General features: G+C 40.4%; 1 protein-coding gene across 7 annotated transcripts in view; it reads left to right on the forward strand.

Annotated features, from left to right (window-relative positions):
• FAM13B (family with sequence similarity 13 member B) overlaps nt 1-16,977 on the forward strand; it is a 61,394-nt gene that overhangs the window by 26,206 nt on the left and 18,211 nt on the right. For 4 of the 7 annotated variants that reach the window (XM_040981074.1, XM_040980814.1, XM_040980875.1 and 1 more), the window contains 8 exons: nt 1,132-1,264; nt 4,337-4,401; nt 7,395-7,443; nt 8,070-8,217; nt 11,321-11,386; nt 12,713-12,923; nt 14,033-14,162; nt 14,695-14,776. In XM_040981074.1, the coding sequence (XP_040837008.1) occupies nt 1,132-1,264; nt 4,337-4,401; nt 7,395-7,443; nt 8,070-8,217; nt 11,321-11,386; nt 12,713-12,923; nt 14,033-14,162; nt 14,695-14,776 (884 nt within the window). The remainder of the gene's footprint in view (nt 1-1,131; nt 1,265-4,336; nt 4,402-7,394; nt 7,444-8,069; nt 8,218-11,320; nt 11,387-12,712; nt 12,924-14,032; nt 14,163-14,694; nt 14,777-16,977) is intronic. The other 3 variants (XM_040981151.1, XM_040980930.1, XM_040980990.1) reach the window with 2 other exon arrangements.

The raw sequence follows: 16,977 nt of genomic DNA on the forward strand, positions 1-16,977 counted from the left end.
CTTCATACCTCACCTCTGCTGTGTATCATGTGAGTGGGTCTTCCTAAAAGACAATGAAGTGATTTCATATGACAGATTTTATGTTTATTTAAAAAAAAATGTGTATTTTTAAAGATTTATTTCTATTGGAAAGGCAAATTTACAGAGAGAAGGAGATACAGAAAGAACAGTATTTTTTCCACTGATACATTCCCCAAGTGGTCACAATTGGGGGAGGGTGAAGCTGAGCCTATCCAAACACCCTAGGGGTCTCCCACACAGCTGCAGGGTCCCAATGCCTTGGGCATTCTCAACTGCTTTCGCAGGTCACAGACATGGAGCTGGATAGGAAGTGGAGCAGTTGGGATATGAACCAGCACTCATCTCATATAAGATTCTGGCACATGCAAGGTGAGGATTTAGTTAGCAGGCTGTTGTGCCAGGGCCAAGATTCCCCCCCACACCCCCTTGCCATTTGAAAGATAGAGTTACAGAAAGAGGAGGAGTCTCTTAAACAGTCTTCCATCTATAGTGGTTCATTTCCCAGTCACAATGGTCACGATTGGACCACACCAAAACTGGAGTTGTGCAGCTTCTGTTTCTTCCATGTGGGTGTGGGGGCCTAGCACTTGGGCTTTCCTCCACTGCTTTTTTAGGTGTGTTAGCAGGGAGCTGGATTGGAACTGGAGCAGCATGCACTCAAACTCCCACGCATATGGGATGGTGGCATCGCAGGCAGGGGTTTAATGTGCTGTGCCTCAACTGCAGCACCTAGCTTATAATTTGAAAGAATGATAGAGGAAGAATAAGATCTTGCATTCTGCTGGCTCATTTCCCATATAGTGTAATGGGCATGGCTATTGCCAGCTAAAGCCAGGAGCCAGAAACTTTATCTGGGCTTCACACAGTGGTATCAGGGATCTGCACACATGGGCCATCCTCTCAGGAACATTAAGAGGGAACTGGATTGGAATTGGAGCAGACTTGAACCAGCCCCCATATTGGAAAGCCGGCCCCCAAAAGCTGGATTTTATGAAAAGGATGTGTTTTCTTTAGCAAGTAAAAATCACTACAAAAAAATACATCCATTTTAAAGGCACTAAATATTCAGCAGTTGGCTTCATATGATTTCATTTTCCCCTTTATTACCAGAGTTGGTATTGCTGTCGATATTATTAATGCCAGTAAAGGTGACAGAGACTGTTCGAAATCCATGGCCGGCACTAAGCTAGACCATGAAGTTATGCAGCAAGATTGTGTATTTGAGGATGAAGAAAATAACCAGGTAAGAAAAGAGAAAAAATGTCTTTTAAGATTTGCTAAATATGCAACTTTGATTGCTTTATGTGTTTCTCTGATACTAGAAGTTGTAGTTCATTACCTCTGCTGACATAATTTCTTTATTATAAATTTCTAAGAAAATACACTGTTTTTTTTAAAGATTTATTTATTTTCATTACAAGTCAGATATACAGAGCGCTGGAGAGATAGAGAGGAAGATCTTTGTCCGATGATTCACTCCCCAAGTGAGCGCAGCGGCCGGTGCTGTGCCAATCCGAAGCCGGGAGCCAGGAACCTCCTCCAGGTCTCCCACATGGGTGCTAGATCCCAAAGCATTGGGCCGTCCTTGACTGCTTTTCCAGGCTACAAGCAGGGGGCTGGAAGGGAAGTAGAGCAGATAGGACATGAACCAGTACCCGTATGGAATTCTGGTGCATGCTTGACTTTAGCAGAACTTCAGCTGATAGGCTACTGCCCTGGGCCTAAGAATATACATTTCTTATAGTAGTGTTTGAGAGGGTTGTTGAGTAGAGCAGTTAGTATAAAACACTTTACAAATATTTTCCTAGATGAAAGCAAATTATGGTATTACTAGAGGTGGTTAGGTTGAAATTGACTATTTTTATAAGCCTGTTAGTACTTCCCAGTGAGCTTCCGAAAAATATGAATTAGAATAGTTTTATCTACCTTTCATTGCTGGGTTGGATCTATAACAAGACATATTAACAAGATGAAAACAGAAATTTTGTGATGTGTATACCTCATGTACATATGAGAGATGCTCAGGGGAAAGTGAGTAAATCTAAAAGTTACTTTAGGGCCCAGCACGATATCTTAGTGGCTAAGATATCTTAGTGGATCCTTGCACATGACAGGATCCCTGTGGGTGCCGGTTCTAATGCTAGCGGCCCTGCTTCCTATCTAGCTCCCTGCTTGTGCCCTGGGAAAGCAGTCGAGGATGGGCCCAAAGCTTTGGAACCTAGCATCTGTATGGGAGACCTGGAAGACAGTCCTGGCTTCTGGCTCCTGGGTTTGGATCAATGCAGCTCCAGCCGTTGCAGCCACTCGAGGAGCTGGATGGGAAGTGGAGCTGCCGGGATTAGAACTAGCACCCATATGGGATTCTGGCACATGTTCAAGGCAAGGACTTTAACCATTAGGCCAGTGCGCTGGGGCCCAAGAGCTTCTTCTCTTTTCTCTCCTCCTCTCTATATATCTGCCTTTCCAATAAAAATAAGTAAAGTTTTTTCCTGGTTTCTTCCTGGTCTGCACATGGATGCAGGGTCCCAAGGCTTTGTACTGTCCTCTACTGCTTTCCCAGGCCACAAGCAGGAACCTGGAAAGGAAGTGGAGCAACCGGAATACAAACCAGGACCCCGGCATATGGAAGGCGAGAACTTATAGCCACTAGGCTTCCACACCAGGCTCTCCAATCATACATAGTTTTTAAAAATAAAAATTTGGGGGTTCGACGTGATGGCTCAGTGGGTAGATCCTCACCTTGCATTGCCAGATTCCCATGTTGGTGGTGGTTCATGTCCTGGATGCTCCGCTTCCCATGAAGCTCCTTGCTTGACACCCGAGAAAGCAGTAGAATATAGCCCAGGGGCTTACAAAGCTGTACTGACTCCATGTTGAAGACCCAGAAGGGCTCTTTGCTCATGGTTCCTCGGTTCAGATCAGCTCAGCTCCAGCCATTGTAGCATCTTGGGGAGTGAGCCAGCAGATGGAAGATCTTTTTCTTTGTCTCTGCTCCTCTCTGTAAATCTGCCTTTCCAGTGGGAAGAAATAAATCTTAAAATAATTGTGTTTTTGAAAGACAGGGAAAAGAGGAGAGGGAAACAGCTCCTGTCCTTTGGTTTAGTCTCCAAATACCCACAACAGATGGGGCTGAAAAAGGCTGAAGCCAAAACCTGGGAGCGCTTGGTCAAGGTCTTCCATTTGTGTGACAGGAATTGATCTATTTGAGCCATCATCAGCTGCCTGCTAAAGGTGCATGTTAGTAGGAAGCTGGTTTTGAAACACAGTTGTTACTTAAACCTGGTTGCTCCAGTGTAAGTTGCTGATGTGTGCCAATTTGCTAAATGTATATCTCCACTTTCAAGTTCATTACAACTATCTCATTACTCCTACTTTCTCTCTGAAACCATGCTGACACAAGACTGGTGATGTCTGTGTAAAATGTCCTGATACTAATAGCAAATGTTAGTGGAGTTATATAATTCCCAAGTCCTTGATAAACTTTCTTGGTGGCTTTTAGGATCTCTCACCTTTCTGATTGTTTCTAGACTAGCTAAATGCTTTCTCAGTCCCCTTTGGTGATTATTTTGGTATGTGCCTCCTACATTTGGCTTGGTCTATGATTAATTCCTCCAGGTTCTTCTCTTTTCTGTTGATAGATTATCAATTTGTATATTTATGATTAAAGAGAAACAGAGCAGGAAGCAGTTGACCAGCAGGATCAGTTGAGAAGACCTTTTTTTCTTTCTCCAATATTTATTTATTTATTTAGAAAGGTATATCAGACTTATAGAGAGAAGGGGAGACAGAAAGATGTTCCCCTCTGCTGGTTACTTCCCAGATGGTCATAGTGGCCAGAGCTGAGCTGATCTGAAGTCAAGACAAGGACCCAAGAATTTCTTCTGGGTCTCCCGCACGGGTGCTAGGTCCCAGGCTTTGGGTCACTCTGTACTGCTTTCCAAGGCCATAGGCCAGGAGTTGCATGGAAAATAGAGCAGCTGGGACACGAACCAGCACCTATTTGGGATCCTGGCACAATTTACCAGTAGGGTCATAATTCTGGGCTTGAGAAGACCCTTTTTTAGAAGAAAAAATTCAAAGAGATATGGAAAGTTATGGTGGTAGCTATTATTTGATAGAATAGAAAGAAATAGAGGATCTTTGCCATGACCTGCTAAATACATGTTATAAACATGAATTTCTATGAACTGTTGTGAATGGTAGCTAAGGAGGGGGGTGTTTAGCTAAGGTATAATCTAATATCCTAATTTGGATTAGCAGATCCCTTCCTGAGTTGACAGTTTCATTAATGGAAAGGTTATGTGTTTCCTGTCAGTCTCTAGGTATACTGTTAGAGCCATGCGGTGGCCATGGTGAGGGTGAAGATGGCTGTCTTGAGAGGTGAGCATTTCTATTGTTACTGAGTAGTAATTTTGAGAATTGAAGTTCTTTATAGACTTTGGAATAAAAATTTTGATAAATTTTTTAAGCTTTTTGTTCTAATGGAAGACAATAAGTATGTTAAATATATATAATCAGAGTTGTGCGATTTTAAACAGGTATTATCACTTGAAAACATATTGCAAGGGAAAAACACAACATTCTTCAAAATAGCTAGCACTTTTTGTTAATTGTAGAATAGTTGAGAATTTATTGATGAGTATACCAATCAGTGAACTAATTAGCTGCCTGGAAAACATGTCTGGGTAAGTAATGTATTTGCTTAGGCATAGGATGGATGCTTCTCTTCCTCATTTTACTCATCTCAGGGTATCCCACTACATCTTAAATAGTGGTGTTTGTTTACCTCCTTGGCCAGTTGTAATGAGATGGAGATACATGAGGCAGTGAAGCCAAGTGTATCTTTTTAAAATTATTTATTTATTATTTATTTGAAAGAATTACAGAAAAGACAAAGCAGAGGAAGAGGGAAGTCTTTCATCCACTGGTTCAGTCCTCAGATTGCCACAGCAGTGGGGACTGGGCCCCTCCTATGCTAGGATCCAGAAGTTTCATCTCGGTTTCCATCATAGGTGCAGGGGTCCAAGCACTTGGGACACCTTACCTGAGAGGTGGTTCAGCAGTGGATTATCTGGAACTGGAATTGGTCCCATACTGGGGATACAAGCCCAATAGGCAGCAGATTTACCTACTGTGTCACAGCACTGGCCACAAAAAGTAGAGTAAAAGTAGAGTCTTGTTAGAGTCCGTTGGAGTAGAAGCCTTCTAGAGCATTCTAAGTTACTGGGTAGAATTTGGCAGTTTTGCCCTTTGCCTCATTCTCTTCCTTTTTAAAAATGATTTATTTGTTTTTTATTGGAAAGTCAGCACTACAGAGAGAAGGAGAGACAAAGATCCTCCCTTCACTGGTTCACTCCCTAAGTGGCTTCAATGGCCAAAGCTGCACTGATCCAAAGCCAGGAGCCAGGAGCTTCCTCCAGGTCTCCCGTGTGGGTGCATGGTCCCAAGGTTTTGGGCCGTGCTTGACTACTTTCCTAGGCCAGAAGCAGGGACCTGGAAAGCAAATGGAGTGGCTGGAATATGAACTGGTGCCCATGTGGTATCCCTGGCATGCAAAGCGAGGACTTTAGGCACCAAGATACCATGCTGGATCCCCTTTGCCTCATTCTTTCAAATGCTTTCAAGAAATACATTAAAACTTCCTTAAACATTGTGATTTGATATTCTGGAAACATTAGTAATGGTGCAGGCTAAATTGAAGATTTTGGCCAGGTTGTAAAACTATAGTAATGTAACTGTCACTTTTAATTATGTGTTGGAATCTGTTCTCTGAGGGTTCCTAAGTTCTTTGGAGCCGTGTCTCTGGAATGTCCCTGTACTCTGAAGGTCCACAGATTCTCTGCTTACAGCAGTTCCTTGTGCTTCCTTTCAGGAGGCAGGCATGATCCTCTTCCAGCCCAGGGAGCATTGGAGCTATGGGCTGAAGATGTAAGATTAACAGCATTAACAGGCATCCCCAGAATGATGACATCGAGATTTGGTAGAACAATAAGGATCCATTTAGTGAGGATTCAGTCTTTTTGGCAAACATTCTTTCCTCTTCAACTTGTATATAGGTTAGCAAACTTGCTTTCAGATCCCAAGAGTACCTTGGTTAAGTGGATTACATTTTACATGTTTAAAAGCTCATGTTTCTGAAATTTGGATCATTAATGCTTTTAGTTGGCTAGGGTAAAACTTATTTATCCTATTATTTGTTCCCATTCTAAGAAAAGGAAGGCCTTTGAGCTTGTAGGGGAATTCAGTTCAGTTTTCATACCGAGCAATATTAGGTTAATTACCTGAAAAGTTGACTTGCTGTATTTTTTTAAAAGATTTATTTATTTTTATTGAAAGGCTGATATACAGAGAGGAGGAAAGACAGAGAGGAAAATCTTCTATCCATTGATTCACTCCCCAAGTGACCACAATGGCTGGAGCTGAGCCAATCCGAAGCCAGGATCCAGGAGCTCTTCCGTGTCTCTGATGCGGGTGCAGGGTCCAGGGTCCCAAGGCCTTGGGCCATCCTCGACTGCTTTCCCAGGCCACAAGCAGGGAGCTGGATGGGAAGTGGAGCTGCCGGGGCTAGAACTGGCGCCCGTATGAGATTCTGGCACGTTCAAGGCGAGGACTTTAATCACTACACTATTGCTACAGGCCCAACTTGCTGTATTTTGTAAAGGCCTATCTCCTGAGCATATTGTCTGTTATGGTCAATTAGTTGGCAGCATCTGTTTGAGTCACTTGTGTGTGGCACTGTAAATTGCCAGTGTCTTTGGAGAAACCAACATTCCCACAGTAGGCATATTGATAACTTACTCTGAAATAGCAGAAGCTATGTGGATTGATAACATAGGCAGAGATGGTCTGTGACAGCTTGCTGTAACACTTGTTCTTACATACAAGTTGTTTTTTTCTGAGGGATTAATATATGAACAGGATTTAAAAATTTTTTTGTTTGTAATCTGTTAAGCTTATTTTGGGGAGAGAACAGTGTAGAAATAGTTACCTTTGACTGTCTTGTGATAGAACATAGCTTTAAAGTAAATGACATAGTTACCTATCTGTAAAAGTTTTTTTAGAGCAATCTCTCAGAATGGAGTAAATTTATTCTTTTTGTGGACAGTTTTTTTGAACAAAGGGTTTTTTTTATGTTGTATTTTATAGGGTTGAAGGTGATAGGGGACATTAATTAACTTCTGACTCTGAAATGGTTCCTGTGGATTTTTTCAGTATTGTGTGATTTTCAGATATAGGGCTCCAAAGAATTGGCTTGTATGTGTGTTCTCTCACATTGTGAATACTAATTATTTTGGGGAAGAGAGGAATCTAAGTAGAAGATGTGTAATGGTAGTAACCTTTTTATTAATATACTGATAACTTTATATTTTTAGGAAAGAATATTTGTTATTTGACAGTGATAAATTGTCACACTTGATTCTGGTAAGAACTATAATATCTTATAATTCTCAGAATTGCCTGGGTTTAATCAGTTATTATTCCTGCCCTGTAGCTCTTGGGTAGGTAAGTTTCAAGGACGTTTGTTTATTTAAAGTCATAGTGACAGAGAAGGAGAGACAAAGAAATCTTAAGTCAGTGACCCACTTCACAAATGGACCTGATGTGTGCAGCTCTGTCTGGGTCTCTGATGTGGGCAGCAGGGCCCCAAACTCTTGGGTGACTGTTTTCCTAGCTGTGTTTAACAGGGATCAAAAATAGAGTAGCTGCGATGTAACCTAACAGTTGGTTCCCTGTGAGATGCTGATGTCACAAGCACCAGCTTAATTTGTACCACAGCACCAGCCTCAAATGTTGGTAGTTAAGCAACAGTTTCACTTTAAGTTACAAGAGTTTGCTTAGGAATACACATTTTTTAATTTAAAATCTGAAATTTGTCTCCCAGTAACACGTGCTATAAAACCACAGCTTTAAGGTGGTGGGTTTGGAGTAGTTCTCTGGATAGCACGGTAAATCAGTGAAGATTGTCTGGTTGTCTAGTTGCTGATTGTCATTAACCTGGTGTGAAAAGCTTGATGGCTGTGAAATATGTTCGTTGTTTTAAAATCCAGGATTCCAGCAGCACAATATGTGATTTGAATGCCAATACTGCTTCAGAAGTATGTGGAAGTAAAAGTGTTGCTTTTGAGGAGGAAGCAGACTGTGTCCAGATTCCACATTTAGATCTGAGGAATGTTTCTGAAGATGATAAATGGGAAGGTAATTTTACCCATACACATTTTCCTGATATTATTTGTAATTGAAATTGTTCCAAACAGTAATAACTGTCCTTTTCTGGATATTTTTCTCCTTAATTTTTTTGTTTTCCCTTTCAAAGAAGGTGAGCGATTGAGTGTTTTTTTGGATACATTAAGGAAATTATGGGGCAGTTTTCTCATATGAACTAGAAATTTTTATCTGATCTATTTGTTTTGAAAATTGTTGTAAGAACTAATTAGCACATATACACACCCTACACACACAGACTCCCCCACACACTGTCTGTCTCTCTCAATGAGGACAGGCTTTGTTAACTGTTAACCAAGTGGTATCTTGCAGTCATTGAAGCCAATGGGAGGGCGCAATGTGGGCTCTGCTCTTGACTCCCACCTTCCCGCTGTGGCTGCTGCATAGTCATGAGGCACAGGGGCCGGTGAAACAGCATTTAATCCTTTTCCTTTTGATCATTAGTACCTTTTTTTTTTTTTTTTTTTTTACTGGGAAGGCAGATTTACAGAGATGCTTCCGTCTGATGGTTCGCTTTCTAAGTAGCTGTGACGGCCAGAGCTGAGCTGATCTGAAGCTAGGAGCCAGGAGCTTCTTCTGGGTTGTCCACATGATTGCAGGGTCCCAAGGCTTTGGGTCATCCTCAACTGTTTTCCCAGGTCATTAGTAGGGAGCTGGATGGGAAGCAGAACTGGTTCCCACATGAGATTCCAGTGCATTCAAGGCAAGGATTTAGCCATTAAACTATTGGACCTGACTCGCATCAGTATCTTTTTATAAAATGATATTCCAGGGGCATTTACAAGCAAATGCAGTATATCTTTATTAGTTCATTTAAGTGTGAAAGGAGAGCCCTAACAGTTTTTGTAAAGGAGAGAAGTGTAAATTTAACAGGCATGCAAGACACATCATGTATTTGCATTCTCAAACTTATTAAACATACACTTAACATTTCTGTATTGTGTTATATATTGCTTCCTTTTTATATGAAGGGAATCCAGCTGTATAAATATCAAACTTCAAATGATTTACTTGTTGGGTTTTTTTTTTGAAAGAACTATGCAAGTATCTACAGGGGAAAAATATGATAGTTAATGGAAAGGATACATGTTATAAAGAAAATCTAATAAATTGTTAATAGCATATTTATAAGCTTTAAAATGCAATCTTGGAAGCAGTGGAAGTAAGCAGCAGATCTGGATGCACCTGGATCACACGTGAAGGCACTCTAGGACTTGTCAGCCGAATCACATGTTTGTGTACTTGAATGAAGATCCTTGGGTCTTTGATGTGTGGTGGCAATAGAAAGAAGAATTTCCTACCTGTGCTCTAACCTCCTTTGTCATTATATTGGAAGTCAGCTTGCCTGGTCGTGATTGGATTGACTTTTTTTTTAAAAAGCCCAAACTAACTCATCTATACTTACTTTTATTGCTATCCATCCCCTCTCCTTTGGGTCTACCTATTTGGCTACTCTTAGGGCACATTTATGCATCTAAACTTAGACTAACTTAGAAAATTACGTTTCATTTGTTTTGTTCTGAGTTATTCTGGATGTTTGGAGTTTTTGAAGATGCTCCCTAGAATTAGGGAAAGTGAAGTAACCTTTTCATTGTCACTGAAAAGTTCCTCAGAAGGAGTTCTGATCAGCAGGAAAGAAGGTGACATGCATTTTTGCTTTTTCCTTTTAGAAGATGCAAGTAAGTAGTATTCCATGACATTTGGCCTAGAGGTCCTGATCTTAGATTTTAATCATAGAAACTGTTTTATCTAGGGAGTAAGAAAGTCCTCTGTCTAGTTTCATGTTCTTGGAAGCTTCCCTAAAGATAATCTTCTGCTTAGCTGATTTTTATTGTTTATTTTGTTCAGTGGGAATGGAGGGAACAGGACTCCTAGTTAATCACCTGGCCGAAGTGCCATGACATGTCCTTGGAGAACTCCTGTTGGCTTTGCTAGGAAAAGGACTCAGTGACTTTAAGAACAGTAAAAACAGCTGAGGGAACCTCTCAGCCATGAACTGTGCATGTGCTTGGAAGATTGGCTGCTTGTAAGCTGTGTTATTTGACACCAAAGTGAACATTATTTTCCACAATTAAGAGGATTTTTAAAAAGGATTTATTATTATTTTTTTAAATTGGAAAGTCAGATATACAGAGAGGAGGAGAGACAGAGAGGAAGACCAGTACTGAGCCAATCCATAGCCATGAGCCCAGATCCTCTTTTAGGTCTCCGATGCTGGTTCAGGGTCCCAAGGCCTTGGGATGTTCTTCGCTGTTTTCCCAGGCCACAAGCAGGGAGCAGGATGGGAAGCGGGGCAGCTGGGATTAGAATCTGTGTCCACATGGGATTCTGGTGTGTTCAAGGCAAGGACTTTAGCTGCTAGTCTACCATGTCAGGCCCAATTAAGAGGATCTTAAAGGGTCTTAATCAAGAGAGACCAAGTTACTTTGTTTAGACCCTGGCTACTTATTATCAGGCATATTTTGTTTGATGTCAGCTTAGGTAGAGAAGTTGTGGTGTCTTGAGATCAGCTAACCTCACTATTCCCAAGTGTATGTGACTTGATTTTTATTTTGTTGGCAAAAGAGTAGTCAGCAGAATGCACTTAGTAAACAGCATGTACCACCACCAATATGAATTTATAGTAGCTGTTCAGAAAGTCTTGGCTTTAGTGGAAATGGAAACCATTTTCCTCCTGCTAACTTGGGTTTAACTCTGAAATGGAATATGTTAGGGTGTTTTCAGAGGACCAACTGAGAGAGGGTCCCCCCCCCCCTTTTCAGATGAATTATACTGAAAAGCTTCAAATGGTACCTGTTCAACAGTTTCTAGTTTTTCAGTCTTGTCTGAGTTCAAAACAAAACAACCCAGCACTACTTTGAATTTCTTTTTTCTGCCTTATTTCCTAAAATGGAAATGTATGTTTGTTAAAGTTTGGTTTGTAGTTATTTCTTTGAATAAAGGTTTTTAACAGAAAGCCAAACTGATTGTAGGGAAATGTTTTTGGTATCTTTGGCTTTGTGTTATGTGTATGGTTTGTTTTGACTGTGCTGTGTGTTCACTTTAGTATTTTTTGCCATTTTTTCCATTTTATTAGCGTCATGTCCTATCACTTTTCCCCTCATTGATTTCAAAACAATGCATCTGCAGAGAGATGGGGAGGGTAAGTATGGTTCACCATAGTTTAGTTTTTGCCTTCTTATGATTCAGTTTGTTTGCCTTTATTAGCCCTTCTCCTGCTGTCCCCCAAATCTTAGGAAAGCTATTTTGGGTTAAAAACAACACCCACCCCCCAAAAAAAAGGTTTTTATAACTTCCCTCTTTCTATGAAACAGATTTTCATTGCATTTTTTGTTACTAGTTGCTTGTTAATTGGGACACAGGTACAAGGGTTACTTTGAAAATCACTTTTATTCTGGGTTTATTATGGGATTGCATGCTTTGTACTCAATTTCTAGTTACTAGATTGATTTGAACTTTAAAAACAAACTAAATTATATTAATATGGAAAAAAGGTGATGCTTTAGATTGCTAATGTATAAGTTGAACTGAATTGCTAAAGTAGTCATCTTAGACACTGTAAAGGGAAAAAACGACTTGAAATTTGGACACTGTTAGTGTTTATTAACCATTGCATCCAAGTTTTAAATTTTATGTATAAATAAAGCTAGTATGTGAATAGATAAGTTCTCTCTCCAGTGATGCTTATTAGTTTTGTATGTTGGATGTATTTGTGGATTATGTATACGATCTATATTCTGTATGTAATCCAAGCTTTTGTGTGCAAAGATTTCAAATGTGTTAATGTGATTTCCTTTGAAAAGCATACAGATTAACTTCAGTAGAATGCGTATGCTTCAGAAGAACTAGTGCTGTTAAAGTTTTGTGCTAATATTATTGGCTGTTTAATCAGTAGAATGTATGTATACCTTGAAGTCTCAGAAGATAAATTACCACTATTATAGATGAGGTACCGTCTGCTAAGTAAGGGCCTCATCTGGAACTGTTAGAGTAAATCTTGGATCAGAAGGTACTGTTGTGTGTTCTGTGCAGTGTTGGGAAGAGCACCCAAAGAACAGTTCACCTGGAAGCATTATACATGTAAATTGATTTCTTGATGAAGAATTGTTATTATTTATTGTTTTAAATAAATACTTTTCCCAACTTGAAGTAACATTTTTCTTTGTAATAACTTTGAAATATTACATTTACATCTTCAGATTAAGTAATTTTAAAAAGCTTGGCAGTCTTTCTTTTCTTTACTAGTGGATTTGGAAATTTAAGTTGTAATTCCTAATGTGAAAGTAGAACTCGGGCTAAAACCAGAAACATTGATCTTTTTAAACTACAGTAAGCTTTATGATGATCGTAATGTCACTCAGTGTATATGTGACATATGAACCACAATGTAATGCTGTGACTTCAAGAACGGTTTTTCTCTGATGGAATCAAGAGACCAATGGTAGCATTCTCTGTGTTTGTTTTCCAGAACCATTTCCTGCTTTTAAGTCTTGGCAGGAAGATCATGAATCTGGAGAAGCTCAGCTGTCTCCCCAGGCTGGAAGAATGAATCACCATCCTCTGGAAGAGGACTGTCCTCCCGTGTTATCACATCGCAGTCTAGATTTTGGGCAGAGCCAGCGTTTCCTACATGACCCAGAAATGTTGGGTTCCTCATCTAAAGCACTCTCTTTTACTAGGTATGTATATTTTTAAATTTTTTAGGATAGGTGATTGCTATTTTCTATTAAGATCCTCAGAGATTTAGTTACTTTATCCTGTGTTTCAAAGATTTTTTTCCATGTTTCATAAAGCTTTTATTATTATTATTATTCATTTGAAAGAATCATAAAAAGGTGGGGGGAAGAGAGAGAGCGAGCGCTTCTACCTACTGGTTCACTTCCCAGTGACCACATCAGTCAGAACTGGACTTGTTGAATCCAGGAGCTTTTTCCAGGTCTCCCACATCGATGCAGAGCCCCAGGCAGTTAGATCATCCTCTGCTGTTGTTTTCAGGGATATTGACAAGGAGCCAGAGCAAAGGTGGAGAAGCTGGAACTCTAAATTGGCCCCATATGGGATGCTGGTAGTGCACATGGTAGTTTTTCTAGCTATACCACAGCACCGGCCTTGTGATGAGCTTTGATTTTAAATTCTGAGTTCATTGAGAGGTTGTGTATTCGTGTATTTATTCAGTCATGATTGAAATACAAATCTCTGTAGCAGCAAGTGTAGCTGACTAGTTTCTAATCCTTTTGCCAAAACTAAATTGATGATTTTGAATGTTAGAAACTTATGGTTGGGGACATAAAAGAAACCTGATTTGCTGGATATCTTTTCCTTTTTTAGAGGATTTATTTTTATTTTCATTGGAAAGGCAGATTTTACAGGGAGGAGATATAGAGAGAAAGATCCTCCATCTGCTGGTTCACCTCCCAAATGGCTGAAATGGCTGAAACTGAGCCAATCAGAAGCCAGGAGCAAGAGTTCCACAGCTTTAGACCATCCTTTACTGCTTTCTCAGGCCACAGGCAGGGAACTGGATCAGCTGAGATATGAGCTGGTACCATATGGGATCCTAGCGCATGCAAGGCGAGGATTTAGTTGTTGAGCCGATGTGCTGGGCGCGGTATTGTTTTCTGCTGTTATCCAAATAAGCTTTAAGTGATTCATTTGATGTTAGCTAATTTTGTGGACTGTAGTAGTATAGTGCTCCTTTTTGCTATATGTCCTATCTATTTAGGGACTTTATTTCACTATGAAAAGATACTTAATTAATTCACAGGATTGACCTTTCATTTGAATTCAGGATTCGAAGATCATCCTTTAGTTCAAAAGATGACAAAAGAGAAGACAGAACACCTTACCAGTTGGTCAAGAAACTGCAGAAAAAAATAAGACAATTTGAAGAGCAGTTTGAAAGGGAAAGAAATAGCAAGGTAAATTTGTATCCTTGCCCAGAATTAGTTATATACTGTATTTGAATGGGAAATAGGGTCATTAGAGAGCAGGAGGTAGCAAGTCTAGTCTGCCTAGAAAATTAATGGTGTTATGGATCTGAAATCCAATGAGTCTTCAACAATCTGATTTCCAGGCCAGTGTAATTGCTATTGTACCACTGAATCTTTGTATTTACACTGGTGAAATACAAAGTGTTTAGAGTTTTTAAAGAAAACACTATGTTAATAAGTTAACTGTCAAAAATAGTGTTATGAGCAAAGAGGGAGGGTGGGAGGAAGGGAGGCTGATTCAATGGGAAGCACATGTGAGGTGTGACAGAACCCTGTATTTGGAGTCAGAAGACTCACTGACTTCCTATTCTGCCAGCTCTGTGCTCTGGGAGAGTTTTGTGTAATATCTTGCTGTGTATAATTAATTTGAAAATAAAGGTTGAGTGAAATCTGTGCTGAGATAGATGTAAATACTTTGCTTTTTCTTACCAGTGATAATAACTTTGGTTTAATTTTTCAGCCCTCCTACAGTGATATTGCAGCCAATCCAAAGGTGTTAAAGTGGATGACAGAGCTCACTAAACTGAGGAAACAAATTAAAGGTATGAGATACACCATTTTGTTGTCTATTTTAATTTTTTAAGGTTTATTTATTTTTATTGGAAAGTCAGGTATACAAAGAGGAAGAATCATCTGATGATTCACTTCCCAAGTGTCCTCAATGACTGGTGGTGAGCCAATTCAAGGCCAGCAATCAGGAGCTTCTTCCAGGTCTCCTATGCAGGTGCTTTCCTAGGCCACAAGCAGGGAGCTGGGTGGGGAGTGGTTCTGCCGGGATAAGAACCTGCTCCCACATGGGATCCCCGCACATGCAAGACGATGACTTTAGCCACTAGGCTACCATGCCTTTTAAGATGTCCTTTATATTGTCTAGAATACAGTTATAATTTTGAGGATTTAAAATTTTGAGCACTTTATAGCAAGAATAGAAGTTTGCTGTAGTTGTTAAGGACAAAGTTGCATATTAAGATGTCTTAATTTAGTATTTTTTTTGGAAGGTATCATAGATTGTATATTTCTTGATAAACTGGTGGTAGAAAATTTATCCTTGCACTTTTTCCATTGTCAGGTATATCACTTTCATTTCATTTTCTTTTTAACTTTGTTTTTTTAATATTCATTACAAAAGAGGACTGCAGACTCATGGGGGTCATCAGCCAGGATGGTGAGGATGGAGGTGGTGGAAATATGCCTTCCCTCCTGTGCCCCGGGGGGAGGTCAGACCACAGCAGTGCCAGGATATGGAGTGGGTCCCATTTGCTGCCTCAGGGACCACAGTGGGGCAGATAAGTTCTGGGGAGAGGGGATTAATTGAGTGGTATGGGGGTGAGATTCACAGAGTGGGGGTGGTGCAACTTCTGGCCTGTGGCACTAAGCTTGTAACACCCCTGTCGCTGGCCTGAGAGTTCATCTTCAGTGGGCATGTTTGTGTACCCCAAAACATTACTAAATTACTTGAGAGGTTGTTGGCTTTTCTATATAAGAGATGACAAATTGCATCTGTCTTCATACAGGTTCTTTATTGTTGTCTCTGTGAAAGTTCTAAACTTTGTTGGCTGTCCATATCTTCCTCAGAGTATTCAAAGACTTTGGTACTGGTTGTGAAATTGTTGCTGTGTTATTTGACTTGCATTTCTTTTCACCCTTTGGAGAACTACTTGATATTTTGTTGGATTGGAGGAACAGGCTGTCTTGTCTTTAATGTGTATCTGGGTATGTGTTTCAAACTTGTATAGGAGATAGCAGTAGCTGCAGTCTACCAGGGGAGTTCCCCAAGTCCCTGTTCCAGGCCCTCTCCCAGTTCAAGATCTCAGGTGTGCTGGCAGGTGCCTTGGGTCCTGCTAGGCATGGTCTGATCTCAGTCCTGGTACCTGCATGGTCTGGACTAGCCCGGTCCCCTCCCAGTCCCAGCTCCTGCCAGTGTCAGATGAGTTCCGTAATCCAACCAGGTTCAGCCCATCACCACTCCCAGCTTTCCACACAAATCAGTGGGTGCTGCAGTCCCACAGATGAGCCCACAAGTGTCTATAGAATCTGCTCCCAGATCCGGTTCTCTCAGGTACTAGTTAGTGCTGCCGGCCAGCTTTCCATGGAAACAAATCATCTCATCCACTTTTCCCTGTTCCTTGGCTCTTCTATCCTGATCAGTAGTCCAGATGTACATGCATTCTTCACAACTATGTAAACATCATCAATAATAAAATTAAATAGGTAACTATGTTGACACACTGGTATAGTTAATGCAGATTTGGCATTAAACAGACCCAGCATGCTTGCTAGCTTTGCTTGCAGCAAGGTAACACTTGTCTAGGTAAGAGCAACCTAGGCAGTTGTCTATAGTTGGATGACTCCATTTTGCCTTCTTTCCATATTTAGCAGCCTTTGGAATTACTTTAATCTATATACTTGGTTATAGTTTTTTCTTCTCTGAATATATACCTCATGAGAACAGTGTGTAGTTTACTACTTTAGCTGTGTGCTGATGAGAGTATCTTGGGCTGGTGCTGTCATGTTGTACATTAAGCTTCTGCCTGCAGTGCCTGTTTCCCCTGAGGTTGCTGGTTCAAGTCCTGGCTACTCATGTCTTCCTTTTCTCCCTCCCTTCCTTCCTCCTTCCTTTCTTTTTCTGTTTCTTTCAAATATTTATTTATTTTTATTGGAATGGCAGATTACAGAAAAGAAGAGACAGAGAAAGAGCTTCCATATGCTTACTCACTTCCCAAGTGTTGACAATGGCTGGAGC

The sequence above is a fragment of the Ochotona curzoniae genome, unplaced genomic scaffold, assembly GCF_017591425.1.
Source record: "Ochotona curzoniae isolate NIBS_2020 unplaced genomic scaffold, NIBS_Ocur_1.0 contig_1, whole genome shotgun sequence".
NCBI classification, from domain to species: Eukaryota; Metazoa; Chordata; class Mammalia; order Lagomorpha; family Ochotonidae; genus Ochotona; species Ochotona curzoniae.